Source organism: Necator americanus, chromosome V, assembly GCF_031761385.1.
Source record: "Necator americanus strain Aroian chromosome V, whole genome shotgun sequence".
NCBI lineage: Eukaryota > Metazoa > Nematoda > Chromadorea > Rhabditida > Ancylostomatidae > Necator > Necator americanus.
Genome location: NC_087375.1, coordinates 13,336,793 through 13,357,533, shown reverse-complemented (window position 1 = coordinate 13,357,533; position 20,741 = coordinate 13,336,793). Strand labels below are relative to the sequence as shown.

The 20,741-nt window shown below is 41.4% G+C and overlaps 3 protein-coding genes across 5 annotated transcripts; 2 read left to right on the top strand and 1 right to left on the bottom strand.

The window, feature by feature from the left end:
- Positions 1-2,936: 2,936 nt before the first annotated feature.
- Positions 2,937-6,279, top strand: RB195_013757 (uncharacterized protein; the record flags this gene model as incomplete). 2 transcript variants are annotated; one of them, XM_064203731.1, is made up of 6 exons in its annotated part: positions 2,937-2,953; positions 3,019-3,113; positions 3,480-3,619; positions 3,736-3,852; positions 5,903-6,032; positions 6,092-6,279. In XM_064203731.1, 6 exons carry the CDS (start codon positions 2,937-2,939, stop codon positions 6,277-6,279), a joined length of 687 nt encoding a protein of 228 aa, XP_064059612.1. The 2 variants fall into 2 exon arrangements, with proteins under 2 accessions (XP_064059612.1, XP_064059613.1); XM_064203732.1 differs by lacking the exons at positions 2,937-2,953; positions 3,019-3,113 and adding an exon at positions 3,361-3,436.
- Positions 6,280-7,671: 1,392 nt separating this feature from the next.
- On the top strand, positions 7,672-14,566 carry RB195_013756 (uncharacterized protein; the record flags this gene model as incomplete). 2 transcript variants are annotated; one of them, XM_064203730.1, is made up of 10 exons in its annotated part: positions 7,672-7,688; positions 7,776-7,860; positions 8,180-8,231; positions 11,462-11,641; positions 12,756-12,818; positions 12,897-13,009; positions 13,559-13,611; positions 14,139-14,188; positions 14,279-14,379; positions 14,477-14,566. In XM_064203730.1, the coding sequence occupies 10 exons, from the start codon at positions 7,672-7,674 to the stop codon at positions 14,564-14,566; spliced, it is 804 nt and encodes a 267-aa protein (XP_064059611.1). The 2 variants fall into 2 exon arrangements, with proteins under 2 accessions (XP_064059611.1, XP_064059610.1); XM_064203729.1 differs by lacking the exon at positions 11,462-11,641.
- A 1,144-nt stretch (positions 14,567-15,710) lies between these two features.
- On the bottom strand, positions 15,711-17,497 carry RB195_013755 (uncharacterized protein; the record flags this gene model as incomplete). The annotated part of the gene is made up of 5 exons (XM_064203728.1): positions 15,711-15,762; positions 15,903-16,001; positions 16,172-16,237; positions 17,237-17,295; positions 17,414-17,497. The coding sequence occupies 5 exons, from the start codon at positions 17,495-17,497 to the stop codon at positions 15,711-15,713; spliced, it is 360 nt and encodes a 119-aa protein (XP_064059609.1).
- Between the last annotated feature and the right edge of the window lie 3,244 nt (positions 17,498-20,741).

Genomic DNA, 20,741 nt, shown 5'->3' with positions numbered 1-20,741 from the left:
CTCATAGTTCACATTCAAATTTGGAATTAATAAATGTACAGTTCCTTGCAGAGTGATTCATTTATTATAGTACGTGATCAAAATCTCATAGCTGTTGAGCGCATTGAATTCCGTTGCGATTTATGTCCGTTCGGCACATCGCGAAACCAACACACCACATCTTTGAGAAAGAGAGTCAGTCTTTAAAAGTAGAAAGGGTGGGTGGTGTATGTAGACGCCGGATTTGGTCAAAAAAGGTGTTCTGGAGATTGATTGCTTTTGTCTGAAATGGCCGAACTAGCATATAACATACATATTGGGTCGAAACTATATGAAGCACTGTGCACGCGGGTTCTCTCGAGGCGCTTCGGTGGAGCGTAGCGGATTAGAAGCGCACTGAAACTCTAGTTGGCACCATCCGTCGCTGCAGCTTGGGATGGTCCCACCTCGGTTCCAACCGCTGCCTCCACCGCGCCGTTTCGAACGCGTACGCAAATGCACCGCCTTTTTACACGAGTATAAAGACTATAAAAACTAATTAAAATAGTAACCTGCTGGCTGGTGCAAATCTTCTTCTACTTCATGGAAAATCTGCCCTACGCTCACATACACGCCTGTTTTTCACGGAATTTAAGAGCAGCATGTACTGGTTCATTTACGAGAAAAAGAAAACTGTGCGCAAAAAACGTTCATGTAGCGTAAAGACCATTCTTAAACTGTAAAATGTTTCTCTCGTTGGACCATTTGAGAAGGCGTTCATCAATTGACAGGTCATTACTATAAGTGCATAGCTGAGTCAGTCAGGACCCTAAAACCTCAGCATTAATCTTCTAGGATGACATGACATTCAAGTATCCTAGAAAACTAAGACGTACTGAGGGAAAAAAGGAAGGTGAAACTAGAACTACTAATGTTTTACCCTTACCAGACTCGAAAGAAATGACGGAAATGAAATGGAAAGAAATGACGAAAATGTAGGAGAGGGAGGTGATTCCGTCCATTTCTTGCTAATTGGCGTAAAAAACGATCCGGAAGATGCGGCGCCGCACAAAGCTGGCGCGCTCCAGTCAAACTCCTTGTAGAAAATAGTGCGCCAGAACGCCCGAAGTCGTATCTTCCGGCCCGTTTTTTACGGCAATTAGGAAGAAATGGACGGAAACACCACACTCCCCATAATCTACTATCCCGAATACGAATACTCCACCTGAAATCCATACCACCTCAGATTCGTGGGGTAATACCTTTAATTGACTTCTTCATATTCCTCGGTATGTAGTTGCTAACTGCGTTTTTTCTGAGGATTTGTTGCGAATTCGATTGCATGCAATATACAAGGTTAGCTTCACAGACCTGGTGAATTCTTCCGGCATGACGCCAGAATCGATTTGATCACGACATCCGGAACGTATCACCCATCGGTCAGCTTTCAAAAAATTGCCGAACCTAGGGGACGTGGGTAAAGTGTCATTGGGGGTTGGGGGTTGGGGGGGGGGACTCAGTGGCGCTCTTATTTCCCGAAGCTCTAACTTACTTTTCTCTCTTAGTAACTTAAGTTTACATGTTATAGATCCTCTAAGGCTAATGCTTAGTCCTTAGGGCCCCGACTGATTTGATTATTTGCTTCGAGAAATAAAGGCGCCACCGAGTCAAAACGATCTAAAGCTTATTGCGATTACGTAAGTGGCTCGAAGTGGTGCGGTGGAGCGTAGCTGTTAATATCGAGGTGGGACCATCACGAACTGCAGCGATGAGTGGTGCTACGTACATGGTGGTCTCGTACGTTACCAAATTCAGCAGATGAGCTTCTTACGAAGGTGATAACGCCGAAACTGTTAGTAAATAAAGAAAGATCAGTAGTAGTCGCGTCTGCAGTCCAAGTAAATCAATCAGAAGCTACGTGATACAATTAAATTCCAAATTGCTTCATTCGTAGGCTACGCTTATGTGACTTCTTTTTGTTATCAACTCTAAACGTGACTAAATGGGAGGAAATGTCTTTTGAAAGTGGACTAGGTCAATTTCGTAAGATAAATGAAGTAAATCGATGCTGCAACTTACTTTTTCTCTTAGTGACTTTAGCTTACATGTCATAGATCCTCTAAGTCTAAGTGCTTAACTCTTAGGGCCTCGACCGGTTTATTTATTCACTTCGAGATATAGGGGCATCATTGACTGCCCACTTCCCCCAACTACATTTTACACTAACTCTTTCTAGGGATGTTTTTGAAGTCATAAATAAGCTATGTAACCAAGGACCCTCATACAACTAATTCGCAATGTTTCATCCACTTCCACATCCACAAGTCGAAGCTCCATCTTTGTGATGAAACTCGTTTTCTTCCTATTTTGAAATTGTCAATTTCCATGGTCTTGCAGGCAGCTGCTTCGTCTTCCCATCAAAATTTTTGCATTCTATCCTGTACTGATGTTGCTCTCTCAAGCTCTTTTCTTTCTTTCTTTTTCTGTTTGCAGTTCTTCGTATAACTTTTTATGTCAGATCTTACTCTTCTTTATAATGGTGCCACTTTTCCAAATTGACGTATTCTATTTGCTCTCGTTCATTTTTAATTAGGAGACTTAATTGAATCCAAGGTGTGGATATGATGCCACGGATCTTTGTTCGTAAGTGCTCAATTTTTGACCTTAATTAAGCATCCAGGCTATGTCGAAGAATTCGCAGGCGGTTCTACGTCTTTTATGGAAAGAACCACTCCTACATTCATTACCACCTTGCTCCATTTAGTGATTTTCCCTGACATAGATGTGTTTGCAGAATGTATCTAACTATAACTGATCTGGTTTATCTGACTGTAGTTACTGTATTCGGTACGAGTGGTATATGCTGTAACTTGATATTGTTATACCTGATCATTTGGCAAAGCCCTTCCTATCTCACTCCTTACCGTATCTTTTTGGGGAACACTGCCGTCACTCAGTTGCTGTATTCTGTAGTTTCTATGTTGGTTGCGCCAAGGTAAGCTGCATTATAACTACTTGAGGATAATGACTTTGGTCGATTATTAATAAGTTTCCATTTAGAATAATTTCTAAAGATATGCGTATAATGGTTGTTTATCTGGGACCTATTCAACATCTTGGTCCATTTTGGTCTTATTTTATGCTTATAGTTCTACGTAAGTACATATTTCCCGCAGTAAAACTGCCTGGTATCATTTTTTAAAACTATGCCAGTATAAGGCTGTCGCCTTTCTGTATGAAGTTTATGCGTGTTCTAACCGATATGGAGCATTGTAAGGGAAAAAGAGGATGGAGTTGCTATGACTGGCTCATTGAAAGTTTAAGGTGCCTTTCTCCACGATTGATTTATTTATTTTATTGCATATTGATTTCAGTGCAGACCAGATACACTTGGCTTCAAATATGTCCAATCGGGCGGACGCGTCCGCGGCTGCGCGAGCTGCGGCAGACGCGTCGCGTTGGCCAAAAAAGCTTGCGGGTACAGAGGGATAGATCTGTGACATGAATCCTTTCTTTTGCAGTGCATTTTGCTGTGAACTCGTTCGTCTCTATTATGCTTTCCATGGTGTTCAGATGGTTGTGCTTACGTAGTTTGCGTTTTCCTACAGAAGCTGCTGTTGCAATGTGTCTCATTGGATACGTGATGCCGTTTTCTATGGTGGTCAGTCCCGCTTCTTTAATTTTGCTTCGAAGAGACAGTCATTGAGATTAGCGAGTTTCTTCCGTACTTTTTTCCCGTCGAAGGTACATCTCTAGGAATGTTTTTCTGAATTCCAGGTATTCGCGCCTTACATATCAGTGGTCAGCGATGCAGAAACAAACGACAAATATGTGAATTATACAATCCCAGACCTTCACAAATACACAACTGCTGTTGGAACTGAAGTGGCACAGGTACAGGTTGCCTTGCGTTTGAATAGTTGTTTTATTTCAAGTAATATTGTAGTGGTTCCGGGAGTGCGCTCGTTTTTCGAAGAAGACTGAAAAATTTTAGTTTTGGATGGTGCCATGGTCGGGCAATCCTATGAATAGTAGGGTCAAAACGACATGAAGCGTGTACGCAATTGCGTACGCGACTTCTCTCGATGCGCTTCGGTGGAGCGTAGCGACTAGTGGCTTGGTGAAACCCTTGCTGGCACCACCCATCGCTGCAGTTTGCGACGGTCCTACCTCGGTCCAACTGCTGCCTTTACCGCGCCGTTTCGAGCACGTACGCAAATGCACCGCAACTGCGCTCGTGATTCATGTCGTTTTGAACCGACTACATGTACACGCAGTTATTGAGGAAGTGTTTGCACTAGGGGCACTGCAGCGGCGATTAGGCAGTAGACGCGTCATGAAAATCCTCATAAGCAAGAATATCTGAGTTCAAAATTTGCAGGAACAGAGCTCGGAGTCCACATTTCGTCAATAATATTCTTGGATCAGTACCAATCAATATCAACATGTTTGATTCCATTCATCTAAATCATTCCCTTTATACGTTTCTCTTAAGTAGCTGAGAGCTGACAACTGAAGTCACTTCTAAACATAAGCCAATAGTTAGTCATATTTGAGAATGCATAGGCGGTGCAGGGCAGTCGGCAAGAGGTTCCGCTGTTGCTGCAGCATGATCGATCGGAGGTTCGATTTCTCCTTGGTGCCAACCAATCCTTTCATCCCTTGAACAAATTACTACCAGACGTGTCTGGGAGGATATAAACACTGAGTTGACAAGTGGAGGCCCACGCAATTTGAAAATGAGAAAGCTTCACAGGAAACAAAGAAAACCACTTTATTGATATTCGACGTTGGCGAAAACCATTTAAGAGCACGGAGGTTCCCGGACTTTACCAGAAAGACTTTACCTTAATTTATCCAGAAAATGAGCAACATCATACTCTGGAGTTACTTCGACTTTTTGCACATATTACCGAGGCTCGCCGCATAGTCCGTAGACCCAACGGAGTAACAACTGCGCTCCTCGTCGCTAGGCGTTTATCCCCGTCGAGGATCAGATAACTTGTGATATTGGTCAGACCGTGTCTATCCAAAGCACTTCACTTTGACATGTGATGTGATTTCATTGATACTTTACAGAAGAAATACTCGAATAGAGAAACGTCTTTTTTCAAGGCTCCTCTTCTTTACATCTTATTTTTCATCACTATATTCTTAATCCTGATATATTCTATAATGTATTATTCACGAATGAAGATTTACAAGTTGATCAATGCTCGACGATCATTCTTTCAACATCAGACAACCACTCATCATATTAGATTGCTAGTACAGGTGGGAAACCAACCTTTTTTCAATGAATTTTTTCTCATATTTTATCACAAACCTTAGTGTAGTAGGCGGCTGCGTATGGTGCATACGTTGAACTAGCGATGGCCCCACCTCGGAACCGCCAGTTTTACAGTGTAGCGCCGAGCGCAGCCGTTTGCGCAACTGCACAAAGTCTCAGTTCGTTTTGACTTAAATATGAATCACGAGCGTAGTTGTAGTGCATTTGCGTACGTGCTCAAAAAGGCGCTACGGGGGTGGCAGTTGGAACCGAGGTGGGACCGCCGCAAACTGCAGCGATAGGAGGTGCCAGCAAAGGTTTCACCGCGCTTCTAACCGCTACGCCCCACCGAAGGCCTCGAAAGAAGCTGCGTACACAATCGCGTACGTGCTTCATGTCGTTTTGAGAATACTATATATAATAGGGTACAAACGACATGAAGCACGTGCAACTGCGTAAGTGGCAGCGGTTTAAGTGGCGCGATGGAGATAAGAGTTGGATCGAGGTGGGACAATCGCAAACTGCAGCAAGGAATCGTGCCAGCAAGGGTCTTCACATAGATTCTAAGCGCTACGGTCCGCCAAACCGCTTAGAGCGCAGCCACCTACGCAACTGTACCATGTTTCACGTCGTTCTCACCCTACTACAATTTTTTCTAGAGAATTGCTATTACAGGCATTAACTGTCCAATCGATTGTGCCATTAGTTAGTCAATTCCCGGCTTCGTCAATGTTTGTGCTGGCTCAGATCGGACTTATCTCTTCCTACACCTACAGCTACATTATCATTCCATGTTTAAGTATAAGTGAGTAGAAGTCCGAATTAACATCATTAACGGAACGGAAATATTGTGCTGTCTTATAGGTTCGTTTGTCGATCCCATTGTCACAATTCACTACGTGGTCCCGTTCCGAATTTATATTCGAAGGACTCTCGGTATGACTGTAGAGGTGATCAGCACAGCTGGAGCAACACCAACCCATGGTGTATGGCGAGGAAGCGGTTACAGGAGCACAGATGGTGTTATAAAATCACGATCTAGTCTGTTTTGACTCACTTAATAAATTTCTTCAATGTGCTTCTGCTTATTCGCAGCAGTGAAGCTTAAAACCTATGATTTAAATCCGTTATTACAAATTTGTTTGCTATGCGAGTTTCGCCTTCAGTTTCTTAAAACTGCAGACGTACTAGGTGTCTTATATGGCCGCCTCAAATGGGCTAGTGCTACACGGTGCCGCTAAAAAAGAAATTCATCAATTGATGTTGTTATTTTGAAAATTTGCTCATTTGTAGGTGTTGGGTTGTTGCACATCAGCGTGATTCTACTGTACTCATGAAATTGAAAATTCGCACCAAAAACGGACTGTATTCGAACTATTTCCGCTATTTAAAAGCGCGGTGAAGCGATTTTCTGCGGCTCTAGTTCTGCAGCTCGTCCTACTTTTGACAACGGCTCTAAAGAACAACACTCTTCCACCAAAAAAGTGCTGGGATAGTATGATTCGGGATGAGCGTCGGGCTGATGGTTCAATACCAATTTGAGTGAGTAAATGATCAACGCATCATCAAATGCTTCCGGTTCACTTTCCCACGACCTTAGCATGATCAGGAACTTATTGGTATTATCAAATAAGCGTTGGATTTCATCGTATTCTTTGCTATACATATAATTCGACCAGGGAGCAAGTCTTCAGTCCATGTCTCCTTAGTTCTTGGTTGGATTTAGTCAGACTGAGATGCAGGTAACGTGTTGATGTGGTACGAGTTTTTCGTGGTGCATGGAGGTGCTATTCAATGGTTACACCTCGATCAAAGCGCTCATTCCAAATCGTATTATTCTGGGACTTAGTATATATTTAAAGTGAAAGTAGTATATTTACTTCCTTTCTATTTCCTACACTATAGCCGAATCAAAACGACACGAACTTCAGTGTAAGCGGCTGCAGTCGAAGCGACTTGGTGGACTGTAGCGATTAAGACCGAGCGGGACTATTCGAAGAGTCTGACCAAATCCACCTTTCTAACACCACTTATCACGGCGTTCGCAATGGTTCCACCTCAATCAAATCGCCCATTCCAAGTCGTATTGTTCTGACTGGATTTTTCACTGATGTTTTTCAAGCCACTTTAAGAACAACGATCGGGAACAGAACCATAATAACGAAAAATCGAAGCAGAAAAGCAGCGAAAATAAGTTTCGTTTCCAAAAAATTGGATGGGAATTGCATTCCACGAATCAATGAGATCCCATGGATTTGACTGCACTGTATCGGTATCGATATCATTTCTGCTATAAGCTCTATCTGTTAATGCGAGTAATCATCAGTCATTTATACACTTAACTTGACCGTGGTAAGTCGGTACTAACGCAGCTCGTTCTAATCTGGCTGTTGCCCGCTACTCCTCCAAATTCCAGAATCTGTGCGACCCTTTTCATTCTTATAATGTTTTCAAGGAAAGAGTGAGTTCTTATACTGGCTACACCAGAAGCTAAGTCTCTCCTTTTTATTTTGCCATCACACAAATTTTTAGCCAATGTATCTCTTAGGAGTTCAAATTCCGATGGTGAAATCTTCAATACCGATAGGGCCATTAGCCCCAGAACCTCACAATCGAGTTTTAAAGAAGCGCAGGTGCGATTTTTTGTGTGATTCAGTTTACGCAAGAAATTAAACCCTTTGACGACTGCGTAATTGGAAGGTAAGCCGCATTTGTTTTTTATTCCCCTGGGACAATTTGGCTTACCGATGAGCTGCACACATCTAACTGTTATTTTTCACGCTACCGTAATTTTTCAAATGATCTTTTTTGCACTCAATGTGTTTATTCTCACTTATTAATGTTATCTCTCTGTTCAAATATAGCTCATAAAATAAATAAATAAATTATTTTTGGTTTTGTATACTGTTTATATGTAATGCTTGATGTTCTTTTTAGCAACTTTTCTTACAGAGGAAGAAGAGCGGAAACACACCGGGGACTTTGTTACCATTCGGCGCACATGGTAGGAAAGAAACAGTTTAGGATAAGTTGAGCCAACTATCCGGTCACAGTGAAACGTTGTTCAGGCAAAATTGAAGGGCAAATCATTGCTAAATTGAAAACTGCACACCAAGAAATTGACGATGCTGGAGAGCACGAAAAGATGTGCTTGATAGCGTAGATCACGAGTATGTCACGATCACGCTCAGCTACCTCCAATGCTCTTGAAAAACGGCGTGTGAACGCCCATGGCGATCGAATTTTCCTACTAGGCACCTAACAACGTGTCACATCTGCCGGCGCATGCGTACGCGTTGCATCTAACAGCTAATGGAAAATAATTGGGGTGCTCTGGTGCTGTCTCTCTTTTCTCTCTCTCTACTTACAGACACGGCTCGTACGCCTCCGATCGCAGGCCTTCCGTTGCTAAGCGGATCGTTGGAAGTTTCAATCGCCAAGACCATTTCCAACGCCGTTTCTCATGACAGGTTGGGAGAATTGAGCGTGGCCGCTCTCATTCTTGTGATCTACACCTATAACTCCACTTGTCTGGATTCAAGACGATTCCCATCCACTCGTAGCTGCTTCCGATCGATTGACGTGGTCAAATAACTAGCAATCAGTAGGTAGAAAAAAGGAATTTGTCATTAACGGTCATTAACGGCGTAGTAAAATCTTGTCAAAACAACACGAAGCCTGATGAAGTTGCGGTCAACGTGGGACCACCACTAGCTCCACTTGGACTATGGAGAAGAGCGGAGATAGCGAAAATCGAAACGAGGTCTCCTCAGCGCTGCTTTCATTTAGCGGCACCGTCAACAAACTTCCTTTCGCTTTGACTACATAGCAGAACCTAACCCGGCGCAATATAAATAAAATTTTTTTGACTGAACTCTAACCTCATTTCAGCGAAATTCCTTCCTTCCTACAACCAAACTCATTTTTATTTTGTCCTTTGATTGAAATTTTCTGTCGATTGGTACAATTATTGCTACAAAGGCTTCCTTTCGCTTTGACTACATAGCAGAACCGCAGTCTAATTGTTACATGCTCGTGGTGTCCCTGCTTATAATAAACATCACTTGAGTATACCCTCGGGAGTACACGAGCCATAAAGTCTCCAGTGTTATATGACAAAAGCTTCCCATATATTGCGAAAGGTGATGTCGTCCAGCACCATACCAGAGCCTATACCCTGAAAGGTCGAATGCCTGAAGGAAACATGGAATCTTTGGCAACAAAGATCGAACAAGCATCGAACTGCTGGTCGCTGTCAAGTGAACTTTAAACAGCCGCTCCATACAGACCTCTGCGATATCTGCATCCACCGTTGCTGCATTGCAGGAAACACGGGATCGCCCCATCATCAATGTTGATAATCACCCATTTATTGCGACGACGCTGATGAAAGGAAAGTGGGATGCTATGCAGCAGCTCTGTGGGACGACTACAACAACCTGTTGTAGGAGTTTGGATCAACGTCATCAAGATGCAACTACGGAAACCGCTGAGGCCTACATCAAGGACGTTTCATAATGAACTCAATACGCTAGTATCCATGATAACGGAATCGATGCGAATGCAAAGATGGGACCTGAATAACAATCCGATGTGTTTAGAAAATTTTTCTACCCCACAATGGAAACATCGGATCGCCTAATCACTGAGTCCATTTTTAAGTGCACTCATCGACTCCATCAGCATACGTGGCAAGAGACAACCTCTTTACCGCCAGAAGAGAAGCGGAGGCGAGGATCCCTACTCCTAAGCTTCAGCTTCAATTCGATTACATCCTGACAAAGAACATCCCATTGTCATAAATCCAAAAATCTAGAACCACGTGAGGCATTGGATTCGATTCTGACCACAGTCCAGTTATTATCAGGTGAATTGTACGGTTCCAAAAAAAGGAGTCGCAAAGTTAAACATCAGCCGGTACATGACTTGGGAGGACTGAATTGCAATGCGACGAATGCCGAAAGAAGTCCCGCCAAAGAGTCTCGATCAACATTGAATCACGGACCAAGAAGACACTGGATGACGCTGATTCATTAATTAAATGCATGCAGGACGCTGCAAAGAAAACGCCCCGGTTTTAGCATCCAAGATCTGAGTACAATTCTGTAAGTGGCTCGCATCACTGGTGACTTTATCTAAGAGAAGCGCTTGCGAAGGAGGTTGCGTCGTCAGCCGAAATGTGATCGTGAGAACGAATAAACGACAAGAGCGAAGGAGTTTGAAAAGGCGTGGGAGAACAGGAACCAGAGAAAAGTCTATACTTTGGTAAGGCAGTATAGCGACAAGATTAAGAGGTGTACACCTCTCATAAATACTGCCAACGGAGTCGCTGTTGGGGAGGCAACTCTGCCCATCTGGAGGGAACTTTTCAACTCCTTGCTGAACCGGCAAACACCGTCAGCCCCTGAACTCGTGCTCAGCCAAAGTCCGATATACACCACGGTTAGCGAAGAACCACCTACGAAGTCGAAACTTCTGGTCGTATCCAAAAAATGAGGAATTGAAAATCTTGCGGAGACGATGGAAGTGGCAAATGGAATTAAAATGCGAAAATCTCTCCCTCTTTTTGGGATTCGTGAGATGACAGTTCTCTCATTTAAAGGCATCACCCCACGAATCTGGAGTGGTACGGATTTTCGGTGGAGTATTCGTATACGGAGTCGTAGATTATGGGGAGGAGGGTGATTCCGTCCATTTCTTCCTAATTGCCGTAAAAAACGGCCCGGAAGATACGGTTTCATTCGTTTTGGCGCACCATTTTGTACAAGAGGTTGGGTTGGAGCGCGCCAGTCTTGTGCGGCGCCGCATCTTCCGGGCCGTTTTTTACGGCAATTAGCAAGAAATGGACGGAATCACCTCCCTCTCCGTAGTCTTCCATCCCGTATACGAATACTCCACCTGAAATCTGCACCACCTCAGATTCGTGGGGTGATGCCTTTAATATGGATTGAGGAAAGGATACCTGACTAGTGGAGACACGCTATCATAATTCCTCTCCACAAGAATCTATCCGTCATAGAACCCAGAAATTACCGAGGAATATCAATGCTGCGTTTAATGTACAGTGTTTTGGAGTGCATCATCCTGGATCGGTTAAGCAAATATCGCCAAACCACCTGCGACGAACAAGCCGATTTTCGTTGTTCTCGATCGACGATTGATTAGGTGTTTATTGTGAGGAGAGTGTTTGAAACGTGGTAGCGGTATTCGAAGCCACCACAGTTAGCTTTTCAGAGAACTTCGAAGCTGCTCTTGATTCTACTCACCGATGCCGTCTTCTCAACGCGCTTCGCGCTGATGGAGTCCGAAGAAAATTTGTACACGTAATAAACGACAGTAATAGAAGAACAACCACCGCGATGCAAACACCAGCAAGATGTGTTCCAGCGTTTGAAGTGGAAACGAGAGACAAGAGTCCGTTGCGGGACCCTTCCTATTCATTTTTGCTTTCGATGAATTAATGCGAAGAACAGTTGAGCAGTGTCCTCCGATGCCGTTTGAACACCGTCTGCTCATCCCTTGCAGGATTCCGAGTACGCCGAAGATGTTGTGATGTACGCTTCAAGCTAAGCTAAGTTACAACACGTGCTTAACCTTGTATCCAAGTTAGCCTACGGACTGCGACTCCAGCCTGACAAATGTAAACGGACGTCGGTATCCTCAAGAACCTTCAAAGGGAATCAGGGTGAACAGGCAACCTATTGAACGCGTGGATTTTATTTGGGTAGTATGCTGGAAAACGATGGCAGCTACGAGGAAGGTGTTCACCAAAATGCGTTAAGCCTATCAAATGATTGACCAAGTGCATGTGGTCGGTCCCGTCGGTAACGAAGTGAAGCTGCAACTCTACCTATCTGAAATTCGCCCCATCATTTGACATGGGCAGCACCGTCGACGGAGATGGAGAAGCTTGACTGCTTGGAGAGAAAGCTGGCTAGTTCAGTATTGGCCGAGTGTGTGCCATAACGGAGAACTTTACACGGAAAAGTGTATGGTGTACGACACGCGGAAAACATCAGCATCTTACCCGCGCTTCTGAAGTACTCATAGAAAATAGTCTTCCCTTTTTTGCTCACATTATAAGGAGATTGTCTGAACGCCTTGACCAAGTTGTCCTGAGGATGCTCCCAGACTCAAACTCGAAAAAGCCTCCTGGTCGTAAAAGAAAGTTCTGGAGTTCGGAGGTCAAAGAAAATCTGAGGATATTTGACAGGAGGCAGCTCAGTCAAGACGTAAAGTCCCGGCGCTCCTGGAATAGCGACAGACCGATAGATTCTATGTGTGCTCTAGCTGAGGATCGAACGGGATGGGCTCCGATATTTTTGAGAACGACACAGCGAAGGTGTGACAGTAGCAGGTCAAAATCCCTTTTTTCTGCGGTACATTCCTTCGGGAAGCGTTTGCAGCATTTTCGTTATGGGACGTTCACTTGACGCTCCAGCACTGACGGTGGAAATTAATGTGCAGTGAAAAAGAAGGCTGACAACGGGACATAATATGGAAATCATATACCTGAGTATTATTTCAGCACTTTCATCCTCTCGACTAGCTGAGAGATCAAATTATACAGCCACTTGCAACAGTCCCAAAAGTTTGTTACCTCTTTACTGCTTAGGATCTTTCTCGTAGAACGTATTGAAATTCACCACCTTTGTTATTTTTTTTCCAGTGGTCCTATCGATTATCCTACCAATTCTTGCCCTACTTTCTGTGCTTATCGCCACAGTAGTGCTCATACTCACATTAATACATCAAATATTGAAACACCAGGATACTCAAAAAGTACGTTCATTTGGATCTCTGGGGTGTTAATCATATTTTGGTAAGAAATTAACTCAGAAAAATGCGCTTACTATTGTTCAGCGCCGCGATGCTACTTGGTGTAACGTTTGCAGAAGCGACAGCATCATACTATTGCGTCTTTACAAACTGCTGGTTGTCAACTGAACTCTCCCGCATCATTGCGTTCGATCGATAACCAGATCAAGGATTGTAGAGCAGGGTTTTCTTTCGTTTTGGTAAAGGAACCTCAGAAAGCTCTAATTTGTGAGCTTTTTTCCTGGGCCAGACGATGCATGTTCGGTCAGGGCAGCGCAGAAGGCAGTAGAAGCGTGCCCCGACAGATCGAGTGCACGAGTTACTGCGGACGCGTCGTGGTCGCCCTGCTAAGCTTAGGTGCTAGCAGATTCTGTTGTACTAGTCCATTGCGCTTGATCTAAAGCAATTTTTTCAAGGTAAAAAGAAACTCCTCCGAGGTGATTGCGCTCCATCGGCATTATAAATTTGTATGAATAAATTCTTATGAAAACATCATTGAAAAAGATTTTACAGTACGACACACAACCTCGGTTGTATCAAGTGCTCCGAATGGCCAGTGGAGACGAGTAGGCTTTGCATTCTCCATTCCATCCCTTTACCTTCAACGTATCTGTTGATTTTAAAGGCAGGGCATCACGAAACTGACGTAGTCTTGAAACCTTGTAGAAGATATAGATTACGGAGAGTAGATTACGAGTATTAACGTAGTCTCACTCGGTTCCCCCTAGTCGTTCGGAAAAACGGCGTAAAAAACTGCGTTTGTTTCTAAGAGGTAAGTGGAAGCGCTTTATCTCGGTGCTTGTGCTGCATCCAGGAGAGAGCGGTTAAAGATCGGTGAATCTGCCTTTTCAAGCAAAATGAATAGAGGAAACGTGAGGAGACCGAGACGTGTACAAAGATGGCGCCTTCTAACGCATTTCGTAGGAACAAATGCTGGTCCCATGCCATTCTTCAGGACGATTACGAGGAATCGAGTGGGGACACCTTAGTAGTCGTAATCTACACCCCAAACCCTATATTTTTCTACACGTTCCCCAACTGCGAATGTTTCGTGACACGCTGCCTTTACGAATAATGTCAGGAATTTTTGAAGGATTCAAAACAGCAGCCTGGTCAAGCTTAGCTATCCTAATTGTGGAAAAGGTATGCTACTTTTTTGTGTGCCACGATAGTCTCGCCACCATCTTTAAAGACATCATCACATTATATGGTGTTGTTAGAAACCAGGTTCAGATCTGTACATAGGCTGCTGGAGAAGGGTGGAGTCACTGTCTGTGATCAGTGATGACAAAAACTCAGTTCAGGACTTTTACGTAAGAAACGTATTCGCCTATGTGCGTTAGTGGTTTTTTTTTGTTCTTTCGAGTTTATGAATTTTTCTTAGCATATATTCTCGGGGTTTACGCGTACATCACACCAAAGTAATTTCAGACGCTGCCGGATCCCGATGTTTTCTGCCCCCCATCAATTTTTGTCGGCAAAAATTCACCAATGGAAAATTGCACATCACCGTATGACTGATGAAGCGTCTGTGTTTGAAGATGTTGTGAAAATAGTTTGGAATATTATTTGTACCGGAAATTTGAAATTGAAATAAATTTTAGACAATTTCTTCTTTTATGACGTATTTATAAAATCACTGATTCTTTGCCGCAGTCATTTTGACTTCCATTTATTTTCACTTTGTGAATTTTTTGAATTATTTTGAGTTCCCTGTTTTTTGAAGCTGGTTTTCTAACTTTTACATTTTTCAGAAGGCATTTATTCAAACGCCTTTGCTAATTGGTGGTTTCCAGGAACTGCCCATTACCATTACCATCGTCTTTTTTTCATCGATTTCCTTCATTTCATTCCATTTTTAGGAGATTTTGACTGTGGGCAGAGCGACTGCGTATCGGTGCACAGACCCAAAGTTGGGTCCCCAAGCCAACCCTCGATATTGTTCCAAGTACACCACACAAGACCTTAAAAGGAAAACAACTGCCCAATCAATAAAGCAAAACCCCGTTTTAGCCTTCTTGGTTAAATGGTGGTGCTGGGTTCATCATGCGGAAAACCGCATAATAGTCCTGGAATTGTTACAGGACCTACTTTGAGCTCACTGCCAAACTTCGACACGAAGCATTCGACGCACGCGTCTAGGTGGTAAAGGTTCGTAAATGCACAAAGATAGAAATATCAGCAGGAGGAGGAGGCAAAAGAACCGGTTACAGTATTTCCTTTTGATTGAATGAACAGTAGAGTTCAGTGATAAAATCAAATATATCAACAGAAAATGATTTTACAGTATTCTTTTGAAGAAATACTGACTTAAAACTACAAACATGAGATATTCTCAAAGTTCTGAGGACTTTAAATAGGAAAAAAACATAAAGATCAGCGAGTGAAGAGAAGTACAAAAGTGATGGAAGAGGTAAGTCAGATCAATGAGAGTGACCGTTGCATAAATGGTCGGCGTTGAGTGTGTTCAAAGAAGCGCACGCGACGCGTCGGCTCTCTGCTTGTTATCGCGACAACAGAAACAAGCAGAAGCGGTAAAATTAAATTAGTCGAAAATTAATCAGTCAACTCTCTTTTAGGTACTTATTACGTGACAATCTGTGGATACTCTCTGGTGCTGAGTCTGTCCGTCGTTCACTAAGCAGCGTTTGAATCTGTGGCAATCTCAGGGAGTTGTCTGATCCGCCGCTTCTGGACGACTGTTGCTCGATGCTGCCCTGAAACGTATACGCAGGATTTCGACTTCCTTATCTGCCTCTTCGATAATCAACTCAAGAATTCTAATTCTACTAAGAAATAAGCCTCTGAGAATTGCCAGAAATTATCCTAGTACAAGAAACTCACTTCTGGAACATACCTAGCCTCCGACGCATTGGTAATTGTATGAAATACGGGTTCCGTGGCACGATGCTGGAATCGACTACGCATCTTCACCAACAAATCGGAAGCGCTTGGTCTAAAAAAGAAAATTGCAAGATGATGTTATTTTCGAATAGTATATCTTATTTTCTCTAACGTAAATCACGCGTATTCATGCAACAAAGATCAGAAATGGAGCATTTTCATGATATAAAATTAAATTTGTAATTCCTCAAACTTATTTTTGAAAAAGTGCTAGAAACCAACTTCTTCTCTATTAGTTTTTTCTTGTCATCATCGCTTTTGGGTGTGGCCACTTTATCGGAAGACCCACTGCAAGAAAAAAATTTCCAAGAATATTTTAACACCTACAATTACCGTAATATATATATATATATTTTCCTGAGGAGAAAATATTAAATTTCTACGGGAATATTTTTCTATAGTTGATCAACTGATCTTCGCTTGTGACTTAGAGACCATTTCGGCAGCAACATCCAGAAATAGTGTGCGGCTAGAAGAGAGCAGTTCTTTGCTTTAATAGACAGAAAGAGTATTGCACGGTGAAAGCAAAGCGTAGTGTTACCGGGAACACATCTCGGCTGAGCAATAGAGAAACTTCTGGAAGTGATTCATGTGTAAGCAAGAAACCTTAACTTATAGTTCGTACCCTCACCTACTTTTTCCTTTTTCCAGAAATTCATTCGATTCTTTGTTGTTTTTATTTGAACTACATCATACTATTTCTTTCCGTTATTTATTTGCTTGCATTATTCCTTTAAACCAGATTACAATAGAAAAAACAGATCCATAATTGATCTGATTTAACTCCTGTAAATACGCTAGGACATAGCTCGCGAGCTATTTAGCTGTTGCGGGAAGTCAGACATTTATTGGAATGTTCTGATGGAAATATTGCTGAAATTTTCCCAGTTTCCAACGAGAAAGAAGCACAAAGTAAAGGATAAAGTATCCGGCGTTAGCCAATCCGTGGGATGCGCCCCCACGTTCACTTCAATTCAGAATCGTCTGAGGTTCACGAACGTGTAACTGGCCTATACAATGACTTGCGGTGGCCAGCCGATGTGTCAATTCAGTGTTTTTATCCTCCCAGACAAGTCTGGTACCAATTTATCGATCCCGGAGGGATGGAAGGCCTGGTGAGCACCAGGACGGATTCGAACCTCCGATCGATCGTGTAGACAGCGGAACTTCTTACCGACTGCGCTACACACGCCACATGAGAAAGAAAAGATAGAAGAAATTCGATGAACAAGTCTTGATTTAGCTATATATATTGAAAATACTCTTTAAATAAAAGGATAAACTTACGACACACTCGATTCACCACTTTCTTGAGATCTCTTTAATCCATCGGCAGCGGCGTCAACCTTAATTTTGAGGCTTAACAAAGAGAACGATGAATTATTATATCCTTAGCAAAGGACGGCTTCTAGGACTCCATCCTAGAAAAAATTACGATCTAGTAATAGTTTACAAGTAACAAACCTTTCTTAAAGTCTTGATAAATTCCACAGCACTTAATTGCTCGTCCAGATTATCACTTCCTGTTATCAACGTATTTATGCTCATCTGAAATCTTTGGTGGTGAATTGAAAAAGCAACTGCGAATACAAAACTATAGAAATCATTCTTTTGCGATAATAAGAACGCACAAGAGTACAATTTATTTGTAATATAAGAAAAAAAGTTCAAAGTAGAATCAATTCGGTGAATTATTTGAACAAAATAAAATTTCTTAGTTGCACAAGCGGCTTCGAAATGTTTCGATCTGCAGTTACGCAAACCGTTTCGCCTGACAGTGATCACAATATGAGTGAGTGAGTTTCAGCGAGAATGAATGTAAAAAAGGAGAAGAGGTGGATGAATGAAAGATCAGGAGATCAATTCGATCGATGAATGGCCGGGCGCCATCGCATCAGTGCTGGTTTCATGCCTGTCCAAGTAACCCAGTGGTTTGTTTCAATATTTTACTGAATTCATTGTGAGATGTACGATTTTTCTGTCATATTTTCGTCTAACTTCTTTTTCATTTTATGCTCATCTTTACTTGTTGCATATTTTCGTATTTTTGATAATTTTGATGTTTGATTTCTTCTTGTGGCTAGATAATTATCAAACTGTAGAGCATTCGCAGTTTTTCTGTGAATTTTTTTATAATATAATATCCGAGAATTGTTTTGGTGCATCCAGAAGAGTATCACGTAGAAATCATTCAAAAAAAGAAGATTACTATAGTTTTTCTTTCTTCAAAGCCATTAGAAATCTAAACTGCGTTATTATAATTGCAGACTGATAGTTGAGCAAAAATTTGAGTTCTTTCAGAACAATACATTATATCTAGTAAATCACTTCAAAATATCAGGCTTAATAATAAATGGATTTTTTATAAGGCGACATTTAATTTATTAACAATTACGTTGAACTGTTATTCAATTTATTAGTAATTCCCCCGTTTACGACCTGAGAACAATCGTCAACGTCTTGTTTTTCTCCTCTATTTGGTGTGCCTTGTGGTGTATTTAGATTAATTACTTAATTAAAGGTAAACAAAACACTGCGGATACAAACGACGATTAGACTCAATGACATTTCCGCTCTCGATTTCTCATAACTGACTCCCACACGAGTGTTGGTGAAGTATTATGGATATATGTATGCATGCCAGGTGCATTTTCAGCCGTAATTCGAGTAATCGATGTCGTAACAGTCAAGAAAATAATGTGCTATCAGATCGAATTACCAAGAAAACGATTAATTGCTGGCAGCTGTAGTGAAGAAAATAGCGAATTGTATTATTATTATTATTATTATTACTATTATTATTATTATTATTATTATTATCATTATTATTGTTATTATTATTATTATTATTATTATTATTATTATTATTATTATTATTATTATTATATCAAACCATTTAAAGAATTAGAACCATTTTTCATTCAGGGGATATGAATGAATAATAAACTAAGCACTTTATACGCCAAAAATCTATCGGATCAACTGAAAATTTCTCTAGGGTTCGTTTCTAAGATAGTTACCCGGTAGGAGAGATCAATTGCCGTTCATTCATCTATTTTCATTGTAAAAGGTGACTTGATATTTCAGTGAGTTCCAGAGAATGAGAGAAAAAGAGGTTAAATATAAGAGTAAGGAAAAACTGGAGTTTTTTCCTGGTCGTGGAGACAAATATCAGAAGAGTTATTTAGTCTCCGAATTGTAGTCGATTCCCACTTGCGACACTTGTCTTGTGATTAGCCTCACTACTGAGAGAACTCATATTCACACACAATCGTGAGCTACAGGAGCTGCAGGTGTAGATCAACGAGTTCAGATTTCTCCTTTTAAAATTTCTGACGAGAAAAGAAGCCCTATAATCCCATTTCAAGTACAGGATGAGTGGGGTAACGGCCTAACTTTAGAGGATTTTTAATCAACTAAAACCAAATGAATTACAGTTACAATAATTGCGCAAACAGAGATATTGTACGGACTCCAAACATTTTCTGGAAATGTCCTTTCTATTAATCACATGGAGCTATCACAATATCCCTACAGAGCTATTGATTTATGGGTAGAGAGTTTTTTAAATGAAAAATAATGGTCATTAATCATTTAGAAATGTTCATGAAGGTACAATAATTTTTTTTTGAAAAAAAAGAATTACTCTTTATTAAATTAATTACATTGACTGCATGCTGGCTTGCACTGCTACATCATCTTCATCTTCATCGCAGGAAAAAAGAACTAAAGTGGTCGTTTGAAGCAATTTCTTTCAGAAGTATCCTCCAGTATGATTCATTACTGCTCTTTCTACGTTTTTAGTCTCAGAACAATGAAACTTGAGCATTGAAAAAAATTTAAAAGTTAAGTTCTAAAAAGGTGTATAAAGATAGAAAGAATGGGTGAAACAAGAAAAAAATCGGAGATTAACGCCTTTTCTCTCTAGTCTAATCAAGAGAAAATGTGTTGGAAAGCATGTGGTAAAATGTATAAAAAAAGGTTTGAAATGTTCCCAAATGCGTAACTTGCCGTTGTACACATATGGTGATTATAAAATACATCTTTTTCTGTGGAGAAATTTCTTCGAAGAACATATATGAGGAACCAAGACGATGTGGATAGGCATGAAAGAGCGATTGGAATGTTAGGAATCGATCCGGGCGCCTTGCGGTAGGAATAATTTGTAGTGGAGTCGACATTGCGAGAAACGCATACCACCACCACCTCCGCTACCACCTCTATTTCCTTGACGACCATAAAATTTGCTCTTCGCTCACTCTTAAGCTTTGGAGCTGTAGAACAAAAACGAATTGGGGAAAAATGAGGACAATAGCAACATAATATAGGATAGATGCACAAGGAAATATATAAGGTACAATTTTCTTTGTACTAGAACTTTGAAGTCAACACAATACGAATTTTTTGGCCTTGGAAAATTTGGAGATTCAAGTGCTCAATGAAAAATTAGCCAGCAGAGTACCAAGTATTGAGAACTGAAAAGCAGGGAGGGCACAATGGCAGTTGATGTCCGAGACGATTTTTTTTTCGAACCGCAGCCCCGTAGCGACGGTTCATTGTGGTAATTGATCACTCATGAATTTGAACTAAGCATTAAACTTAAATCTAGTACTGAGCTTTAACATCATTAACCTTGCACCTTGAAGTGTAATAAATGGGAAAAATGGATTTCTATGACGCCTACTGTCCTTATTCGTTCATCATCATTTCTACGGTACTACAGGATTTTACATTCTTCGAGCAACAACTAGAAATTCAAGAAAAAATACCAGTCGTGTGCTTTATTTCACAT